The 21,065-nt window shown below is 45.3% G+C and overlaps 1 protein-coding gene across 1 annotated transcript in view; it reads right to left on the reverse strand.

The window, feature by feature from the left end:
* Positions 1-21,065, reverse strand: part of LOC119453622 (rho GTPase-activating protein 44-like) — a 128,109-nt gene that overhangs the window by 21,776 nt on the left and 85,268 nt on the right. The window contains exons 2-9 of the mRNA XM_037715680.2: positions 15,512-15,656; positions 11,215-11,291; positions 10,310-10,421; positions 8,084-8,160; positions 6,530-6,695; positions 4,578-4,743; positions 2,504-2,631; positions 1,522-1,569 (exon numbers count right to left, since the gene is read on the reverse strand). Of these exons, the coding sequence (XP_037571608.1) occupies positions 1,522-1,569; positions 2,504-2,631; positions 4,578-4,743; positions 6,530-6,695; positions 8,084-8,160; positions 10,310-10,421; positions 11,215-11,291; positions 15,512-15,656 (919 nt within the window). The remainder of the gene's footprint in view (positions 1-1,521; positions 1,570-2,503; positions 2,632-4,577; positions 4,744-6,529; positions 6,696-8,083; positions 8,161-10,309; positions 10,422-11,214; positions 11,292-15,511; positions 15,657-21,065) is intronic.

The raw sequence follows: 21,065 nt of genomic DNA on the forward strand, positions 1-21,065 counted from the left end.
GCGGTCAGTAAGCGCACGCGCTGCGTCGTGGGCGATCTCGTTGAGGTTTGGCGGGGCACCCAGCACCCGTCCGAGATGGGCGGGGAACCAGATGACGGTGTGGTGCTTCAGGGTACTCTGATCCGCGCTGCGGAGGATGCGTAACGCTTGGTCCGAGACGACACCGCGTTCGAAGGCTTTGATGGCTGGTCTGGAGTCGCTGTAGATGACATTCCGTTTGCTGTCGAGCATAGCTAGGGCTATGGCTACTTGCTTCGCTATTTCGGGCTCTCGAGTGAGGATCGTGGCGGAGTTGAGGATCCGCTGCGAGGATGAGACCGCGACCGAGGCGAAGGCTCGGTTGTTGCGATAGGCAGCGGCGTCCACGAACGAGACATCGTCCGTTTTCATGTCTATGCGCCTGAGAAGGGCGGTCGCTCGCGCAAGGCGCCTGCCTCGGTTTAGGTTGGGATGCATATTTCGCGGAATGGGAGCGATCGTGATAAGGTCTCAGATCTCGCGGGGGACCGGCGTCAAATCTGGGGGATCCCTGGTCATCGAGGAGAAAAAGCCGAGCTCGCGCAGAATGTGGCGGCCCGCCTTGGTGGTCGTGAGTCGGATCATCTGCGTTGGCTCCTGAGCCTCGGCGATCTCTTCTACCGTGTTGTGCACGCCGAGCTCGAGGAGTTTATACGTGGAAGTGGTGATAGGGAGGCCGAGGGCTCGTTTCACAACCTTTCGAATAAGGGCGTTGAGTTTTTCGCGCTCCGCACGTAGCCAATTGTGTATGGCGGCGACATAGGTAAAGTGGCAGAGAACAAACGCATGTACAAGACCGCAGTAGGTTGTCTTCTTTCAGGCCGTGGTGCCGGTTGGCCACTCTACGTACGAGTCGTATTGCATTTTCAGTCTTAGTCATTAGTTTCTGCACCGTTAGGGTGTTGGTTCCGTGGGACTCGATGATCATACCCAGGACCCTGATGGAGTTTACCCTGGGAACTTTATGACCGTCTCTTACGCGGAGTGTAATACTCCGCATAATACGTTGGATGATACGATTTATTCTCCAGTTCCTGCGAAGATTGTATCAACGAGATTCCACTGTATTTCTTAGCGTGACACTACCCTTACCCAATGGTTCATTTGAGACCTGTAAGGAATTTTTAAGTAAATAAATATGACAGTGGTGTATGATAGTCTACCTCCATATAAAAATGAAATAAAGGCCGGTCAGAACAAAAAGGGGAGAACTTTGCAAGCTCTCTGCTCTCTTTCAAAACATTCAGTGAGTTTTCTTACGTACAGGAAAAAAAAGAACATCACACGATTTCTTTAATTCTAGAGCAGGTATTCACAAGTGCGTATACAAGAATGGGTCTTTGTAACCAGGCTGTACGGTACAAAGTTACACGCAATGTTCCCTCGTGTGTGCATTAAACACATACAAAGGATGAAAGCGACCATAAGATCATAAGTACACAATCGCAATTATATCAACGGATATCGGGCTAGAAATTCATGCACAAGCACAGGCATCCTCACCTTGAGCTTTTTGATCTTCGAAGCACTACCCGTAATGCGGAAGAGCCCCTGCAAGAGAATGCAACAGAGTTGATCAACAAAAGCTGCTCGCGTTGGTCAGGGAACACTGAATGAGACCTCCTCCATTGTTATATCACACGACGCCTTGCCTCTGAGCCTGATGCCCCATTCTGCACCGGGAGCCAGTTTCATAAATTATCATTAGCCCATTTTTTATCTCCCCCTGCACGCTGAAGTCCTCTCCCAACGATCTCCAATCACCTCTGTCTTGTATAAGCTGACTTCATCCCACGCCTGCAAATCTTCTACCTGCATCACTCCATGTAAACGCAGCAGTCGCCTGCCCATTGTCTTTCCTTGGCACTCACTCTGTAACTCTAATAGACCATCTAATAGACCTGCGCTATGCATTACGCGATCTACCCAACTCCATTCAACTAAAAATCAACCATCACATGTTTGGTGTCCAATTCCACAGCCACTTTCCTGTTTTTATGTTACAGTCGAATGCGTATAGTATATCGAATTTGAAGGGGATCGCAAAGAAGTTCTGATATATAGGTAATTCAATATATAAAATAAAAATTTTATACAGAACTTTTCAAGGGGATTCTACAGTTCCATACACCCAATAATTAGTTATATGTGGGTTCGGTATATCCGGGTTCAACTGTACCACTGTAATTTAGTGGGGCAGTAATGCTGCCTCAGTAATTTCATTTCTTCTGAATGTGCTTATTTCCTTGTCCCTTCTTCACTGTTTACGGCCGTGAACAGCACTTTTTGTCAATTAACTTAAACATTTTTGCCCAAAATGCATAAAATTTCTCATCCACGAAAATTTTCATCATAATGCAGTCTGCCAATTCACATTTGTGTGCCTGCACAGTACGTCACGCGACAGCCGTCAGGTGTGACAGAGTGCGACGGCCTCTGTGGCATCCCTCTCTCGGCAGCCTGTCCAACAACGAAGCGTGCTCACCTCCTCGTCCATGCCGGAGGCGAGCAGGCAGGCCGCACACTTCTCCACCACCAGGGCGATACGGCGCCCATTCACGCGCAGATGCTCCTCCAGGGGAAAGCCAAACACCGGCTTCTGGGGGGAGTTGCCTGCATCATCGCCCATACATTGAGCATTATTCATGCAGCAGCCAATCTGTTGGCTCTGACCTTTACAGCGGGCCAACAGGTGCTATAAGAGCGATCAGAACATGCAACTAGCTGCCCCTGCAGTGATATTTATTCGTTTTACTTATTTATTTCAATACTCTCAATGCCATGTGGGCCATTACAGAGAGGACTGGAATTTGATACAATACGCGAAAATTGTGGTTTTTAATTACGATGGAACAGGGTTGCCGACAATGGAGGCGGTTCCAGTTGGTCACTGTTCTTGGAATGAACGAATAAGCATGCAGGTTTGTACGCGAACTTCGGACGTGGACCTTCAAGTTGTGATCGGTGCATGCCGAGATGTAATTAGGCGCAGTGAGAAATGCATTCTTGAGGTGGTGATTGGTGTGGTTATTTTGTGGAATAGCACAAGTTGCGCTATTTTTCTTCGTGTCGTGAGGTTACGGAGCTCCAGGTGAATTTTCATTGCAGTGACGCTAGCGGTGCGGGAGTGTAATTAGAAAGGATGAATCGGGCGGCTCCGTTTTGGATAGCTTGGAGAAAAGAGGTAAGCAAGGCAGAGTGAGGATACTAAATACAGGCGGCATATTCAAGTTTCGACCTTACAAGTGTTTTATATAGCAGCAGTTTTAAAGAAACCGGAGCTAATGAAAAGTTCGTCGGAGGAAACCTAACATCCGATTAGCATTGTTAGCCACAAAGCCAATGAGAGTTTGCCATGTCAAGGTATTAGATATATGATACATATATACGAGTATTTATTGCAACACAGAGCGACGTATGTCACAAATTCGCACAAAAAAGAGTGCTAGACTGTTCCTAGTCTTGAACCTTGAGATGGCTTGTGCATAGAATTTTACCCGCAGGCAAAAAATAAAACAGTTTGTGCAAATACATGCACAACAATTAACAGACAAACGCGAAAAAGTTTCGTGAGAGTGTTACTCCTTTGCCACTCAATAACTTGCTGTGCAGCTACTTAATGTGATTTGCAAAAATTTTTCTACATGTGAATGAACTTTACCAGCAGGTAGAACACTTTGTGGATGCAGAGTGCACAGTTGCTTGGCAACCAATTACTGCTTGCCAGAAGCTTCAGTCTTTTTCTGCCAACAAGCCGCCTCCCAAGGAAGACAAAAAAAGCAGTAGTAACTGCCTGTTTAACCAACAAGCCAACAACACTGATTATAAGGCAGTTCAATATAGGGTACATAACCACTAGTTACAAAGTAAGTGTTGACAGTCATACCAGAAACGCTGACCACACTCAAATGAACACAGAGACACTTTCAAGTCACCAGCACTGTGTACATACTGTGCTTCACAGAACTGATACTCCTGTCAAGCGGGCAAGTTAAGTGCACTTACGGAGAGTGTCACTTAATTTAGGTGCACTTTGCCAAATCTAAACGGGGCAAGTGGAGTGTCACTCGCAGAAGAGTGTACTCTGGTCGAAGTTTTACTGGTCGAATATTTACTGCCCGAAACTCCGGTCGAATATTTTGCTGCCAGAAGCAGTAATGTTTGTTGTGCTTTTTTTACGTACCATCAATGCTCCAACTGTCTTCTTTTTTTTCCCTTACCCCCCGCGCAATTCCTTCATCACTCTTCTATTATTATTAAAATGCAAGGCCTTGAGCGAGGTAACTACTTGCTAGCATGCTAACACGCCATTGCAATGTTTTCTGTGCTATTTCCACACATTATGCACATACAGTCACTATTCATGCATTTTCTCCTGTAACTGAATTCTGCTGATTTGACTTGAAACAGAAGCACATTGGCCTTTGAATTATCATTAAACTTAAATGTAAAACTGTTTGTTATTACTTTATTTATTATTTGTAACTGTACTGATATTTGTAAAACTTCTAAAGTGATGCTAGCTGAGACACAGAACATCCAGCAGCTTTAAGCCTTACCGATGAGCCCCCAGAGGCCGGGCAGGGCGGCGTCAATTTGCGCCAGAGCCCGTCGGTGGTGGTCGGCCTGTAGCTGGTACCATTGGACCAGAAGGTGCGCAAACTCGGGCTCCCTCCCGATCAGGCCGAACATCTCTGCGGCCAGGGCGTCCCGACACTGCTCCACCTGGACACATCACGAAGGGGACAGGAGCAGAGAATGTTGTACGTTCAGAACAATGGCCACATTAGGAATGGTGAAGACACTGTCAGTGGCAGCAAACCTGTCGCATCAATGAGACGATGCAGGCCCTTCTACCAGCTGCACCTCTGTCCCGTCTACCTCGTCTAACCCTAAATATTCTACCCTTACATTTGATATTATTCTCATTCACCTATGGCTGCTTCCTTGCATCAAGCGTATTCCAATCAAGGAGCCTGTTGGTACGACACTGTAAGGTACAGTAGCAGTACAAGTAGGAATGCAGACCCAAGAAGGCCCAAAAAGACATTCCTTTCTGGTATGGTTTCACAGGTCTGTACACATGCATGTAATGTGTTTGGCGGATTGAATAATTACGGCTCATTTTCCAAAATAAAGCATCACTGTAAGTTAGTGCTGCGTGCATCTGCGTCCTCTCATGTTAATGTTCCTCGTTACGCCATTATACCTTAGGCTGCCACAAGATTCATGCTCGAGGCCACACTGCTGGAACCACTGCATGGAGTTTGCTTATAACCCAAACCCAGTTAACACATGTAATGTCAAGAAGCAAAAATAAAAGGCTATGTGCTTGCAAGAAGGGGGCATCTTCAGTCGTGGACACCACTACCGTTTCCCTCAAGGTGCAGGTCTGAACAATTCCAAGACAGATGGCGTTTCCAGGTAGTCGGCCTTCCCAAGATTGACCAAGCACAATGCCACTTATTCGGCATATTCTATGCAAAATGCCAAATGCCAAGTAAATGTCTAGCAGATCCAACATGTCCTTTTGGAATCTATGTACAGCGAAGGTTTCCGTAAAATGCATAAGGAGTGATGAAACACATGTTTGTGTTTGTTCAATAAGAGTGCAAAGTGAAACCGAACGCTTAATTCAGGTAATTTATAGAAGAAATGCAATGTCTTTGTCTTGTAAAAAGAAACACATATGTAATATAATGGTTAATCATATTTGTTTGTGGTGGTCACTTTGGTGTTTTGGCACTGACGTAGGAGCACACCGTGGAGGCACAGTAAGTACGCTTGGTTTTAACACGCATGAATGTTTGCTATGTAGGTGACCTGTACACATCTGGTTACGTACATTGTGCTGCAGCAGCTGGACAAAGTATTGTAAGCAGAGGAGTATGAACTGTTTGGGGTACCTGACCTTTCCTTGGAGGTGCAGATGCAACCATCCACACGGTTGCCAGGTGGCGCAATGCATGCGCAATGTGAGGCCATCTACTCCGGTACCCTCTCTCCCATCTCACCGCGGCCCCCTCACCCTCTCCACTGGCAGCCAACGACCCGCATGCGCAGGCTGCCTACCCTCCTCTACCTTCCACTGCTTCAGGTGAAGTAGTGTGAGCCATCGCTCCTAGACGGCACTGCCATCCCGCAGCCGATTGCGAGTTATTCAGCAAGAACACACGAGCAGCAGCAGCAGACGGCAGCCACGGTCAGCAAGAGAGGCACAGGGGGGTTTGCAAAGAAAGCTTTGCTTTAAAAAACAAAAGGAGACAAGTCAGAAATGCTGCCAGAACATCTGAGATTGCTTGAAGATTGTAGCATGTGTAAATTGGCGGGAGAGGCCTTTGTTTAACAGTGGACATAAAATACAATAGGATGGGTAGTTAAGCTAGTTGGTATTTCATCGCTAGGGAACTAGAGCGCTGCAATGACGAAACACAAAGAAGAGAGTGCGCTTGTAACTGTCCTCTTCTTCCTGTTTCATGATACGGTGATGATCATTAGCAAGGGCAGGTACCTTGCTGGTAGCGTCCTCAGCTTCTTCGCGCAGGCCTTCAGTCTTAGTTGACACGTTTGTGTTGCCCGCAACCGCATTTCCCGCACCACCGGCGCTCCCTGCTGCACTGCCCCCGGTAGTCGCCAGGTTGCCGGACTGCTGGACGTGCTTCAGGGCCGTCTGGTACCTGCACGCAGTTTAAGAAAGGGATTGCACAAAAAGTGTTTGCTCTTTTATGGCAATTTTCTGAGGAGCACATCTTTACCAAGAAGCTACTTTTTTTTTACTTGGACAATGAACACAGATCCCTAATTGGCCCAATTCGTAACAGCGGATCATGGTTTGCGACAATGATGGCAGACTGCTGATGACCAATGTTGCCTAGAGCAATCTAGCTACAGCTACATTGCTGGCACAATAAACCCCCCCCCCCCGAAGTTGGCCTCAGTTTTTGGAAAAAGTGCATTCAACATGCGTGATGGTGTGTGTCTGTGTGCATGCTGGGTGTACAGCAGCAAGTTGGGTTATGTAGGATTGCAATATCGCTGCACATCTTTTGCCATGCTAAGGATACTGAAAAAATAACAATTTTTCCCATTTATCTGTCATGTTTATTCATTTGTGCATCAGACAAGAAGAGCTGATTGAAACTGAAACTTGGCTGCGACTCCAGAGCTGATTTAATTATTGTGTTTATTTCATGTTAATATGCTGAGCAGAAGAGACAGCACGTAATGTCTGTCTGTCCATCTGTGGATAAAGGATAGCATAAATTATGATAACTGTCTGTGCAAGACAGCTCTGCCTTTCATAATCTCTTCAGGCACCAATTAATTCTGTATATTAAAGAGTTTCTTTAGCCATATTTCTTGCATCTTCAGAATCTTGAAACACGCGCAGCTGCAGAATGAATAAGAGAATTTTCAATTCTTTGGCGAGTTTTGTCAAGTTTAAAGAATGTGGACACCACGTGAGAACTCTACAAAAACGGCAGCTATGAGAACATCAACTATCTCATGTTTAACATACTCCGAAAGAACCTATCCAGCCATTTGAAAAAATATGCCCGATTTAAAATGCCTTGAAAAGCAATGAAAGAAATAAAATCGCTGTGTGATGCCACACTCGCACCAAGAACTGTTGGAAAGTCTACTCTTCAACTTGTTTTGCCCAAATTAGACTTTACACATAATTTTCAAATTTACAGTACAAGTTCTATATGAAGCGTTTCAAGATGTATGTGTCACATTTTCAATATCCTTATTTTCCTGACAGATATTGTTTTATTGCCCAATCTTAGCATGCACAATTGCACACATAGTACCTGAAGGAGATAATGGCACTCCATGATGAATGCTTAATGCCTTAAAATATCTTGCACGCATATTGGATATCTGTCGCATGCGTTGAATCTCAATATTGCACTCTCAACTGGCATTCATCTGTGGAAGGCCAAATAGCTGAAATGGAGAGCTCCACAGTTAATCTTCTCCTTAGCACAGCTTGTACCTAGATACAGTGGGATAAAAATCAGTGCTGATTTGTAACCAAGTTTTACACAGATAGCATATGTACCTGTTCTTTGCAGCATCCATGTCCAGTGTCAGCTTGGACAACTGCCTCCGCAGCTTGGAGATGTTGGGCAGGTCCGTCTGCAATGGCAGTGCCCCAAATAGGCACAGATTAGGCAAACAATGGGCTATCAAAATAAGGTGCGTGCATACTTAACTGGAAGAGACCACCTCTCAAGAACTCTCAAAAGTTAAACATGCACACATTTACTGCTTTCTTGAAAAGACACAGTGTGTGTATAAGGGCAGAGCATGTTATGTGAGCTAAACAGTTCTTAGACTGCACATTTCAATGACTTGTTACTACCGTCACAGCAAATTAATACGGTGTCCCAGCTTAAACTCTGCTGCCATCCATACTCAATTACAGAGGAAGAAGCCAAGTTGACCTCAAATTTTGGGTTTAATAAATCCCACATTTTTGGTTGGAGATGATACTAGTACTTCCTGATCACTTCTCCTAACTAGACAGGCAATTCTGTCAAAATGGTTCACTCTCAAAGTGCACATCATACTACATCACATCAACTACTACAAAAGGATGAAAATATGGCCGAGCCGGAGTTAATTCACAACTGGTATTTTGGTAGCGCGACCACACGAGGACAAAGAGATGTGCTGTTCTCACAACTGAGAACAACACAGTTTTGGGAACAACGCATGCACTGTGGTTAGTTCCTTCTTTGTCCTTGTTTCAGTGCGCTGCCAAAATAGAACCAGCTATGAGGTCGTACTACATGTTTTGCTACCCCGTAGCACATGCTCCCTTTAGGCTGCAGCTAATCATACAAACAGGCTAGGCAATGTGAAACAGTATCACACCAAACTAGCTTGCTTTGAATTTGAGATGACTGGGTGCTGTATTCATTCAGTTGCCTCATGACTACTTTTTGGGCTAGTAGAGCTAAAGGCACCCCAGGCACTAGAACCAGGCAAAAAATTGTCATTGACATTTCATTTAGTTTGCTAGTACAAAATTACTGATACGATAATTTCCAGCTGTTCCAAACTATTGACAATTTTAGGTCCTTGCGAAGTTCTATGACGATGCTAAACAAAAGATTAAACTTCTTTCTTTACAAGACTGATGATTACAGGAAGAGATAGAGAATTGGATACAGAACATAGAGAAAGTGATCAAAAGTGGTCAAACAAGAAATGTCTTTCTAGAACAGACATTTTTATAAAGCACTTGTCTTACGAATGTTGTATGTATGTATGTATGTTCCATTCCATGCAACCTTGGCGCATAGGCTGTGTACACAGCACAACAAAGTCTGCCCAAGGCCCTTCCAAATGCTAAATCCTTATTGATGGAATGCATGACATTGCGCGAATTGGTGGTTCACAGCTTCAGAAGTGCGACAGCATAGCAAGACGAAAAGGCAAACAGACAAGGCTCAACCACATGCACACAGTTTTGAAGCAAAAGCGACGAGCAACAAGTTTGGCTATTGTAGAGGGTGATTTGTCACTGTCTCGCATGTAATGTTGCCGGTTTTTGCACAGCCAAAAATTTTCACTTGCTGCCTGTAATTCCACACAATGGATTCCACAACTTATTGTGATTGTGTAATGACAGGGCACCACCCAGGTTGCCCGCTTAAATCTTAATTCGCTCTTGTTATCCATTCTCTGTTGCGACAGTGAGAAATAAAGGGTAAAAGCAGCCTTCGCTTACACTGAAGTCAAGTTACTGGCAATGTTTTGTCGTTACTGACAGTAGCTGTCAGTTTTGAGAATGTTAGGGCTGAGACATCACTGAGAATTTCACAGGTGTTTTTACTTCTGACTACTAGGTGGCACCACAGCATTTAATGCTGGGAATGTGGGACGCTTTTTTCACAGGCAATGACGGCTAGATCTAGTAGAATCTGGTTAAAACCAGCTGGCCTCACGGCATGTTTGTGATTTTTGTAATTTGAGTACGTACTTAGATGGGAAACAATTGAAGTTTCTCATTACTTCTTTTTGTGATGTGTCAACGTGGTTGTCCCACGCTACAATGCAACAATGGGATAGGGTCTTCTTGTACCGTCACCATCGCTTGAATATTGCAAGCATGTCGTTGCCTCAGCTGAGGCATACCACAGCCTTTGTGGCATCTCTGTCTGCATTCATCTTGCAGCACAGTCTCACACTTCTGGCACCTCATTGACCTCGTGTGTCCGTTCAGCTCCTACGCATGACACCGAGAATAGCAAAGACCCGGTGGTGAAAGCGCACCCACCTCGAGAAGCTGGTTGGTGGGCTGCAGGACCTGCCGGTCAGTCTCGCGCTCGTAGTTGAGCAGCTCCTGGCCCAGCCGTTGCTGGAGGCTAGCACAGTCGGACAGCACTTGTCTGCGGGGTCAGCAGGAAAGAAATAAAGAGCAAGAATGGAAACTCGATATGTTGGCCTAATGCACTGGAGGAAAAAAAAAAGCAACAATTTATCCTCATAATCACAGAAGCACCTCAATCGGAAGTACAGTAGTGAATGGCATTACGTGTATCAAATAATGTAAATAAGCCATTTTCATTTCTTTTGCCAAGCCGACTCCACACATCCATTATACTTTACATTGTTTAAAAATGTGGAAATAGTTGGTACTCAACTGATATTTGAAAGCCGTTCTTCTTGAATATTCATATTCGATTACTATACTTCGCTATTTGAATACCCCACAGTATTTCAAGAACACTCCTTAACACAAGTGTGATGAGGAATTAGTTAAAAAATACAACCCCAGTTTAGCACCCTTGAATGGATGCAAAGGTGTCAAATTTTTAACCGTAGCAGAGCAATCGCCCGATGTCACTGAAGTGCAGTCACTGCTTAATAGCAATCGTGGTTTGAGTGGTTCTTGTGGAAAAAATGTAAGGGTTTTTCAAGACTTCCAGGGCTCTGCTGAATAACTTTCAAAGACTAAAAGCAACATTTGAGAGTTTGAGAGTTCACGAATAAGGCTCAGGTAACAACACTGTATAGGCTTTCTTTTATCGCACAAAGAGAAAAAGTACAAGAAAAAGGCTTCACGAGTGTACGACCACCAACCCCTACCGAGCTGCTAGCCAGGTCACAAGCATAAGACTGGGAGCTTTCCATAGCTCTCCTCAGAAAATGAGGAACAGTAGTACCAATGTCAATCCTTACCCAAGCAGTGTCTGGCTGCCAATATTCTTGTGACACTCCTGGAGACTGTGGAACAGGGCCAACTCTGGTACCTTTTTCTGCGCAGAACGAAACGCGTCAAACGCAAATAAATGAGAAGGTCGGCAGTGACCTGTACCTGGCTTCTGGTTAAAACAAAGCCGGCGACAAGAACATGTCCACTATGTCAAGCACATATTTTCAATAACATTAGCAATGTTATCTTCCACCTCCACCTAGAAGAAGGACTGCCCATTTGTACTTATTCCATATGAATGACGATTGCCGTCAACAGTTTTAGATTGTCTGTAAGCATATATAACCACCTACAGAATGCTGCAATACCAGAGGCATAGGCATGATCGGCACCAATGGTGGCACCATCTGGTGGCGTTGGGATCAGCCAGAGAGTCTTTGCAACTACTACACACTTGCGAGTGGTAGTTAACTGTAGCAGAGCAATCACCTGATGTCGCTGAAGTGCAGTCACTGAAGTGCAGTCACAACAGAAAGACACTGACCAAATACCTTTTTATGTTGGCAAGCTCATTTCTAAAATGGCTCATTTTGACAAATGTTTAACCAGGAAGGCACGTCGTGACACAGTAGTTTTGCCCCTATCTATAATCATTCTCCGCTTTGCGAAACAAGCCCTCTGTTCCCTGCGAAAGTGGTGGCCCCAACGTTGAGTTCATCTTATCTTTTCTCACCTAGAGTGAGTAAGCAAGAGGACACTTAATGTTACGCTTGTTTTATTGTATACAGACAGTTGTCTCACTATCACCAGGAACAGAACTGATAACACCGCAATAGAAAGGGAAACGCATCACCAATATTTAAAGGGCAGTGTGAAAATTTGGTGCCATTAGTAACACCTGCCAGGAAAGATATAACTAGTGTAACCTGCGTAATAAAGCATAGAGTCACACTACTATTATTTCAGCTAATATTATGGAACTATACTGTGGAGCTTTGTCAAAATGAAAGGTTTGCCGTTTGAGGAGCAGCCTGGACATCTCGTTTACCAACACACTATGATTCATGTACGTCATATACGTAACAATTTCTTATCAGCGAGAGATGTCTAACGACTTGCACAGGTGAGAGACCATGACGTTTATTTGTCAAGCAGCAATGAGATACTGAATAGCTGACATAATAGTTGCATTTTTCTTTCACTTGAATTCTTTACGGATATTAACATGAGGGCACTTTTTGTCACACTTTTTTTTTGTCATCCTTTTAATTTCCTTTCATGCTGGATAATCAATCTCAGCAAAAACAGCATACAACAAAGTTGTTGCCACGTTTTTGATCCCGACGAAAATGATGCACAGCATGGACTGTGCTTGCCAACGATGAAAGGCAGAAAGAATTAATTGGGAAAAGAATCGACAATATCTGAACTTGTTTTCTTTCCCAAAATTAAACCAGCTCTTGCATACATTCAAGATGGATATATCTAGAGCTTCTCAGACTCCTTGCAGGAAGATAACACCACTCACTTTCTAAGGCTAAAGGAGTGCTTACGCATATTTTCAAAATTTTAGGAACTCTAACACAGGCTTGTCGCACACAAAAGGTCGATATTCAGGAAAGTACAGAGGTTGGGAAAGTCTTGTATGATGTTTTAATTTGATAACTAAAGATGGTCTCAAAATGCTGGACCTAATGTCGATATTATTGTGATGTCGTGACATAGAAGAATGCTTGCCGGCGTCGTGTATCAGCAAGGCTAGGTGCGATGACGTTGCTCATAAAGGAATAAACAAAAGTGCTGTCCGCAATTATTCTACATGCGCACGCACGTGCAAGCCACAGCTACTGCAAGAACGGAGTGAGCCTATGTAGCCATCATGCACACATTCCTCTCCCCCCCCCCAGCACACACCTGGTTACCAAAACCGCAACTAGTTTGGACAAAAAGTGTTATAGTAAATTGCTTGCACCGCTCTGCTTCTGGCTAACTTTTTTCTAAGGTTTACAGAGATTGGATCTTCACTTACCTCTTTCGTTACCGCTAGAAATGTGCTCATTTTCGGTGATCTTATGTTTAGTATTTTACTTCAAGAAGTAGCACTCGTAACAGATACTGTAATACACAAAATTATAGCCTGGTCACTCGAAGTTTGAATGGATGTATATTAGGACTAGTTGCTGAGATGATTTTTGACAATTCTTATGTAAAACTTCAATGAAGCACCTAAAGTAATAATTTGCTATTTTTAGTGGAAGTACTCAGAGTAAGAAAATTTCCGAAATATACAAATATGCACCTGGTTCCTATTTCCCAACTTTTGTAAGTCATATCATGCAAAAAACATTATTATGAAGATTTGTTTGTGTAAACACTAGCCATGCTATTCGGGGAGGCAGCAGCTCCGCAAATGTGAAAAGGGGTAAGTTCCTAGTGTACAGGGATCATTTGCTTTTACTTGTAGCAGCAGGCACCTGGATTTTTTTTTTTTTACTGGATTCTTTAGGCTCGTGAAACATTGGCTATCAGGTCAGGGAGCATGCAGAAGCCTCCTCATACGTCATTACTGCACTCGATCAACTTTTCTGTGCAAGCAAGGTGACCTGTGTGCATTCAACTGGCGCTGGAGCCTCCACATGCCTTGTTCAGTTCCTGTGCAGTGCTGTACAGTAATGTGGAGCATTTCACAATACTGCACAGTAATGAATTAGGGCATTTGCACAGATGGTGTTCAGAATGTAAGCGATTAGACAGCTAAGTCAAGCTTCGCTCGGTCTGAAATCGACTGTGTGCTCTTCTGCGAGTGAAAACCCCACAAGACGGGAGGGATTGTTCACAATAGCTTGTACATACGCTGTCGAAGTGCTGAAGGAAAAAAGCGACCCTCGGTGGGGAAAGTAAACTTGAACTTGATATTGAACGAACACAATTATCAAAATAACATGCACTCATGAGCATCTACTGTTGTTTGAGACATTGTTAAAACAGCCTACCTCTACAGTGGATCGGAAAATTAGACCACCCGAGAAAAGCTTATGCGTCTTCACTGCTGCTGACATTTAGTAATTATGTTGCCGAGTCAACCAAAGCGCAAATTTTGGCATCTTTTTACTGAAGAAGTGCTAGTGGCACTGGAGGCTAGTTTCGACAATACATACAGTCGAAGGTTTATTTTTCTAGACGTTCTAATCTGCCAAAAAGTGTTAAATTTGACAAATAGTTAACGTTCAGCCGTCATTTCAGCCGGTGCATGATGTTGCTAGTAGAAAAAGTGTTTAACAAAGCATACAAAAGACTGTCGATCAAGTTTAATCGATTTCTGTAGGTGCAGTAACAAAAGAGTTAATGTAAAAATTGAAAAATCAAAAGTGTCATGTCAGTACTCCTATACAAGGTCATTTATGTAGCGCCAATATTTTTCATTCACACTGTGCACATTTGCTTGCGTATACTGCCCATCTGCTGCTTCCCAGTCAGGAGCGCCATGAAGCACATGGGTGCCCTTGGGGTTCCTTATGGGATATTGGCATGTGCACAAAATTAGAGGCCAACTGTAATGAAATTTCATTTCGGCTAAATTGGTATTAAGCGAGCCGTCAGTATATGCAATCAAACAAACTTTGGCAAACCCAACAATGCTATGACAGCCTATCATTTGAATTAGGAACCATTAAATAGAACTTTAGCAGATGATGCGGTCACATTGTGGTAAATGAATAGGATTCACCGCTTGAGTGCTGTTCTTGCTGTCATGCCTGGCTGCCTGGGCATTCAGGCGAGCACTGGTTATCGATGTTCTAGGTTCTGTCACTTCCAGCTAGTGCAATGGCGGCATTTCTTTGGGTTTCTATATCAAAGACTTGAATGTTTGCTAGCTTTCTGTGATGCATCCACTCCCAACTGAAATGCACAATTTTGCACAGTGGCAGCTTCGTATTTACAATGCCTCAAATGTGGCTTTTTTTTTTTTTAATGGTCCTAAATTTCGTTTTGGTTGTTCTTTAAGCTGAGGGAAATGCAAGCATTGTGTTGAGTATGCTTATTATTGTGTAATTAATAAAGGGTGTAATGCCACATGTCGGCCGCCTTAGATAAACGAACTTGGATAACATTTTAGCACCAGCAGAAAAGGACAAAAGGGAGACGTAGACATTACGATGCCCTATCGTGGTGTCTTACGTCTCCCTTTTTGTCCTTGTCTGCTGGTGCTGAAATGTTATGTAAAATTTGAGAGTGATCAAAAGTGATTGTTATGCAAAGAAACGTTTTGAAGCGATCGCTGTCTGTGCCACCTGCCGTGCTTCAAGAAAGCCGAGCACTCACCTGCAGCTTCTCGTTGTCCTCGAGAGAGACATGGTGCAGACAGGAAAGGATGCGCTTGTGGGTGCTGGCACACGTGTGCTTGATGCTGTCCACCCTCTTCTCGGCCTGGATCAGGTCTTCGGTCAACACATCGCTCTTGTCCGCTCTGCACAGGGAAGAGAGAACAAAAATTAAGTGGCGGCTTAGCGGTAAATGCGAGAGAAATGCATTAACATAATGTTGCGCACGCACACACACACACACACACTTTTTTCCACTTTGACACTCCCAATGCGAAAGCAGTAAAAAGAAAGCGGCACGTGCGAGATGTGCAAAGGGCTTCGTATGCCACTTGTCTCGCGCATTACACGGCTGGGTAGATAGCAAAAAACAAACAAACACAACGTGACAATTTCAACACACTTGCTGAAGTCTACAGTGAGCGATGCTTTCTTAAAACATTTCAATTTAATGCTACGCAAAAGACACATGGTGTCCGCAATTTTACTTTATTTGCAAGTGTGCGCAAGGGACCGCTCATATTCCTCTCCTACTGCAGAAGCTTGGCATCATTTGGCTTCGCAGCAACGTGCATATATGTGTTTTACATGTGTTTTACACCGCGTTTTACATGTGCCTGCCTGGCAGACAGGTGCTTCTTGGCTTTGAGAATGCCCTTCGGTCCCATGACAGAAATGCAAATGTCACACGCTCCCACAGTGCAGGTCTTTACATGCTGGGGCTTGCTCGCATTGATAAAGAAAGCTTCACATTTAAAAAGAACATGAAGCTTGGCTGAAAGCAATAAAAGCTTATGTTATGAAAGCAAACGCCACTTTCCAATGCGAGAGCACGCAAGAAACTGTTCCCAGAAATGGGTTGACGAGTCTTCACCACTGTGAAAGGTAGGAGCCATGTCCTTTCACAAATTAAATTCCTTTGCTCTTGCACTTGTCTTCTTTGAACTTTAAATGAAAGTTGATGCAGCATTCGCAAGCGAGCAGACAGGCGTGTGCTATACACCCTGAGACATCTGTGCTATGCTTTTCATAAATCTTTACTCTTGTGAATGACCCGCACACCACAGTGAAGAAAAAGTGGTGCACGAGATATCTAAGTATTTATATGGAGCCAAGCAACCCCCCAGGTGAACTTAGCTTGCAGAAAGCAATTTCTTGGACCAAATAACAAAAACAAGTAAACAATCGAAAGAATTATGAAAAAGAGACAGCTGCGAGAACACAAAATGCAGAGCTGAGGAGCTATACCAAGAAACATTACTTGAGTCTACAAGATCAAACGTAGAATGGCAAGCTACTCTGCAGAAAAAGCACAACAAAACCTAAAAGAAAATATAAATAAACAGCCCAATAAAACATAAACATGTTCTGTGTGCTACTTTCGATATGCTTTTTGCGCCATCATGTTTCTTGCTGACGTATGTAGTACCTTGCACAATATAAGAGCATCAGTAAAGCACCTGTAGTGCCTATTTCACACTTTCGGGTTTGTCGTTTCCTTTTTGTGCGTGCGCTGCGCACTTCTGTGACCCAAATAACCGCAAACCAACTAGGCTAACCACTAATTCGCTTTAATCTGCAGACACCAGGCTCAATGGTACCAATAAATCAAACTGATTCCATCTGCACCGACTTGATCGGCGCATTTTGCACGCTTCATCCTATTTCTGCCTTTTCCTAGTCAGAGTAAATGCTTGCAAAACTTCACGGAAAAAGCAGTCTCTCGAACTCATCTCTTGTTTCACAATTTAGCTGAAAAAAGAGCAAACAGCAAAACCGGAACGGGGCCATTTTAGCAACTAGGAGGTTTCTCGCGCGCCGCCGTGCCTTCCAGCACCCCCTTGTGAGGCAACCGGAGGCTGGCTATGCAGATGCATCGGCGATAGCTTTCGCAACCACTGGCACGAAAAAAAAAAAAAAAAGGAAGAAGAACTGGAGCATACTCCCGGCAATGCTCCGCCGCGCATGCCGTGACGTCACGCGTGTTTCGCGTCGGTGCTCACGGTCGCCTGCTGGAGGCGATGCCGCGCGTTTTTGTTTTCAAGCCGCCTGGTGACCCCCGCCGCCGCTGAGTCAGGGCCATGACGTCACTGGCGCATGCCCTCCTCACCTATAACCCGCCGCCACCGCTGCTGCTTTCTGTTTTCGTTTTTCTCTTCGGCTTTTTCTTCGTCTGGAACCGCTCGTATAGCAGACGACAGCGTTCGTTATCGTATTTTCTCTCTCTGCTTTTTTCTCACGAGCTACTTCACACCTTTATTTCTTCATTATATTTACCTATTATATTCCCCATATTCTGTTCAAGTGGCATATCGGTTGCGGTTACCGTTATGGTTGCGCCTATTCAACTGCATCGCTGTTCGCCCCGGCCATTAAACGAGTTTATAAACAAACAACGAGAAGTAACCTACACGAAAGCCGGTTCTTCCGACGTCTGACAAAAGAGGGAGGTGAAATAGGTGACAGGCACTTTTCTTGTAAGTCCTTGCATCATCATGCTTTCTGCTTTCGCTGCCAAATGGTCCGCGCCACCCCAAGCTTTCATTATCGTTAACTGCACAAAGGCACATGGTGATAATCTTTGCTCCGAGTGCATACTACAGATCCGCACAGTCTCTTTTTATCGGACACCGAAAGCGCGTGAGGCGGTGCGAAATAAGTAAGGAGTTAAGATTGAATGGCCACGTAGATAAACGCCAAATCAGCTCGGACTGATTCTTTCGAATCACTATCTGCATTCACTCGGCGGAGAGCGCTTGAGTGTCGGCGGATAAAGCAAGAACTTCGGCTTTTTTTTTTTTTCTCTCTTTTCTAATTTCGCACTCAAACCGCGTTGCTGGTGACGTCAGAGCAATAACGATATAGATTGCACTTTATCTTTGGCAAATTTGGGTCTATCTTGGGCAGAAGCAGTCAATAAAAACTCAAATCCTGAATTATTGCTTACTTTCCAAAGAAAAACAATCATTTCTCATTGGTAAAGAACAATGGGGGGAGATAGTGCAAGTGTTTGGAGGTGGAGTTGCCACGCGTCGATCTTTCGCTTTTCGTTCAGCTAAAGGCGAGACTGACCATTTTTGGTATCCCACAAGTGTAATAATTTACCTTTCTAGTATTTCTATTTAGAGTTCGTTGCCGTAGCTGTATCTGTGGGAGTTGGCAGACGAATAGTGCACGTTCTTGTGAGCGCCCGGCACTCGATGGGGTAGTTATCTTGCACGCCCACAAAGCGACGTGACATTGCGCTTAGTCGCTTACGTACTTTTATTTTTTATTTTATTTTTTTTCTCCACGGAGGACGCATTATGAACCGCAGGCTCCGAGCGTCTTTCGGAACTCGAACGGTTGAAAGAAAACATTCATCACAACAGACTCATCCGCGGCCCCGGAAGAAGCGATAGACCACACGCGTATCGCCTTTTTGTTTTTGTTTTCGTCTGCTTCGCTCTTTGGCGGTGCCGCGTACAGCAGACGACACCTCTCACGATCGTCCTCGACAAAAGGCCTCGTCACGAAGAAGGCTGTCCCCGAGGAACCACGGCATCGGGCGCCGATGGCCTCTTCCAAACTACAAGCATGCGACGACGACGCCCAGTCACGAATCCACGCTCGAGGTCGCTTGCCCGTCAGCGATGCAGCCACGAGCCGCCGCCTTCCGTCCGTGTCGCCCGCTTCTTCTCCGGCTCTTCTTTGTTTTTTTTTTTCCCCAGACGCACATCCTGCAGTTTGACGCCTACGGGGCGATGCATACATGTATGCACGCCGTCACCGTATATACGAACGTTTCCCCCCTCGTCATCTACACAGGAAGTGCGCATATGTGCTTGCGAACGAAGCCATGGAGCCGGCCACGAACGCTCAGCTCGTAACAGCACGCTCGGAGAGGCAGGCGTACGGGAGGACCGCGTCAATCAATCGTTGCCGGCACACGTAGTGGCTATCGTATCACGGAGTGAACGTCTTTCGGGGTCGACGCAAGGAGAACGCTCTCCGGTGCCGTGCGAGCGCCGGCGGATGGCAGGACGTCGGGTCGGTCCCCTAGTATCGCCCGCGTGAGGCTTTTTGCGAGGCCAAAGCGACGGGCGCTGCCGGAAGCATCCGTCGAGTCGCCGAGATGCCGTCATCCTTTCATACCAGCGCGACTGGTACAAGGTTATGTTGCATTCAAAGGTTCCCGATAAGCAAATCTCTTGCCACCGGTGCGTACAAGAGCAGCATACAGCAGCTTTCACTGCAATGACAATGATCTGTGGTAATAGAGGCAACACAGTATAATAGACCAAGGCCCAGAACGACAATGATGACTTTATCGTTGCAAAATGCTATCTTAAAAAAACAAATAAGCTCGATGGCCGGCACCAGCCGCCATTTAGTTTCAAAGGGCACAGTGATCAAATCCCTTCATCTATCCATCCATACGGTGCTCAAATGCTGTGACCGACTAGGTCAGTATTCATTTCAATCGCGAGTTCGGAGACCGCTCTTATTATAGGGAGCTCACATCGGCTCTGCATGGGCACGGTCTCGAACATTTTCCGAAAGCTGCAGCTGGTGAATTACGCAGTACAAACGAACACACCGCGGCAGCATCTGGGTATTAATAGCTTTCGCGTGACGTCACGCACCCACCTTATCACCGTGTCGGTGCACCAACATGGCGACTACGAGCACTTCAATCAAATCCATCTTATTGAAAGCTTTCACGTGACGTTACGGACCCAGCTTATCATCGTGCCGGTGCACCAACATGGCGGCTACAATGACGTCAGTGCAAGCCATCTATAGCATTTAGCCCGACATATATGATTAACTAAGTTTGCTGACTTGGGCCGGGAACAATGCATAACGATTCTATTCCAATTCTATTCCACTTCGGGCTTCGTCAGAGGTCTGAGAGCGCTGTGCCGCGCCTGTTGTCAAAGAAATAGAATAAAGCGATATGAATCCTTAGACCTACATTATACCGGTCTTGGATAGCTCTGGTGGCGTCTATACAGGGCGAAAGAGCGGTGAAAGACCGTATACTGCAGGTATTTAACAATTCGACGTCATTTAATGCATTATGTAGCCATTATGAAGATACGGCGCGCCGCACGGGCTACCATTAACTCTGCGTTGACATTACCCCTCTTCACTATTATATGCGCCGAGATGCGAGCACAAAGGACACGGCGACCGGAAACCGGGGCAAGAAGAACGGCGAGCAAACTGTCACCACCGGAAGGAGACCACACAACGACGACGACGACGCCTGCTCGTCCGGACGCAGAGGGGTTGGCGAGGGAAGACAACGACCCGGAACAAAAAGTTGGGGCGCGCTTGTTCGGGCGACCGAAACAACGGAGGAAGGAGAACAAGAGTTCGGCTGTGGACGGTGCACGCAGCACGGTCATAGCCTGGCGCGGCGTCCCGTGATGAGGGTATAGGGGGCGTGCGAAGCAGACCAGAAAGAAGACACGAAACACCGAAGGCTATAAAGGCTCGACGGGCACATCCTCGCTTGGCCCTCGAAGAGAGCTTCCCTAAAAGCGATCGATGGTCATCAGGAGGAACAT

The sequence above is a fragment of the Dermacentor silvarum genome, chromosome 5, assembly GCF_013339745.2.
Source record: "Dermacentor silvarum isolate Dsil-2018 chromosome 5, BIME_Dsil_1.4, whole genome shotgun sequence".
Taxonomy (NCBI): domain Eukaryota; kingdom Metazoa; phylum Arthropoda; class Arachnida; order Ixodida; family Ixodidae; genus Dermacentor; species Dermacentor silvarum.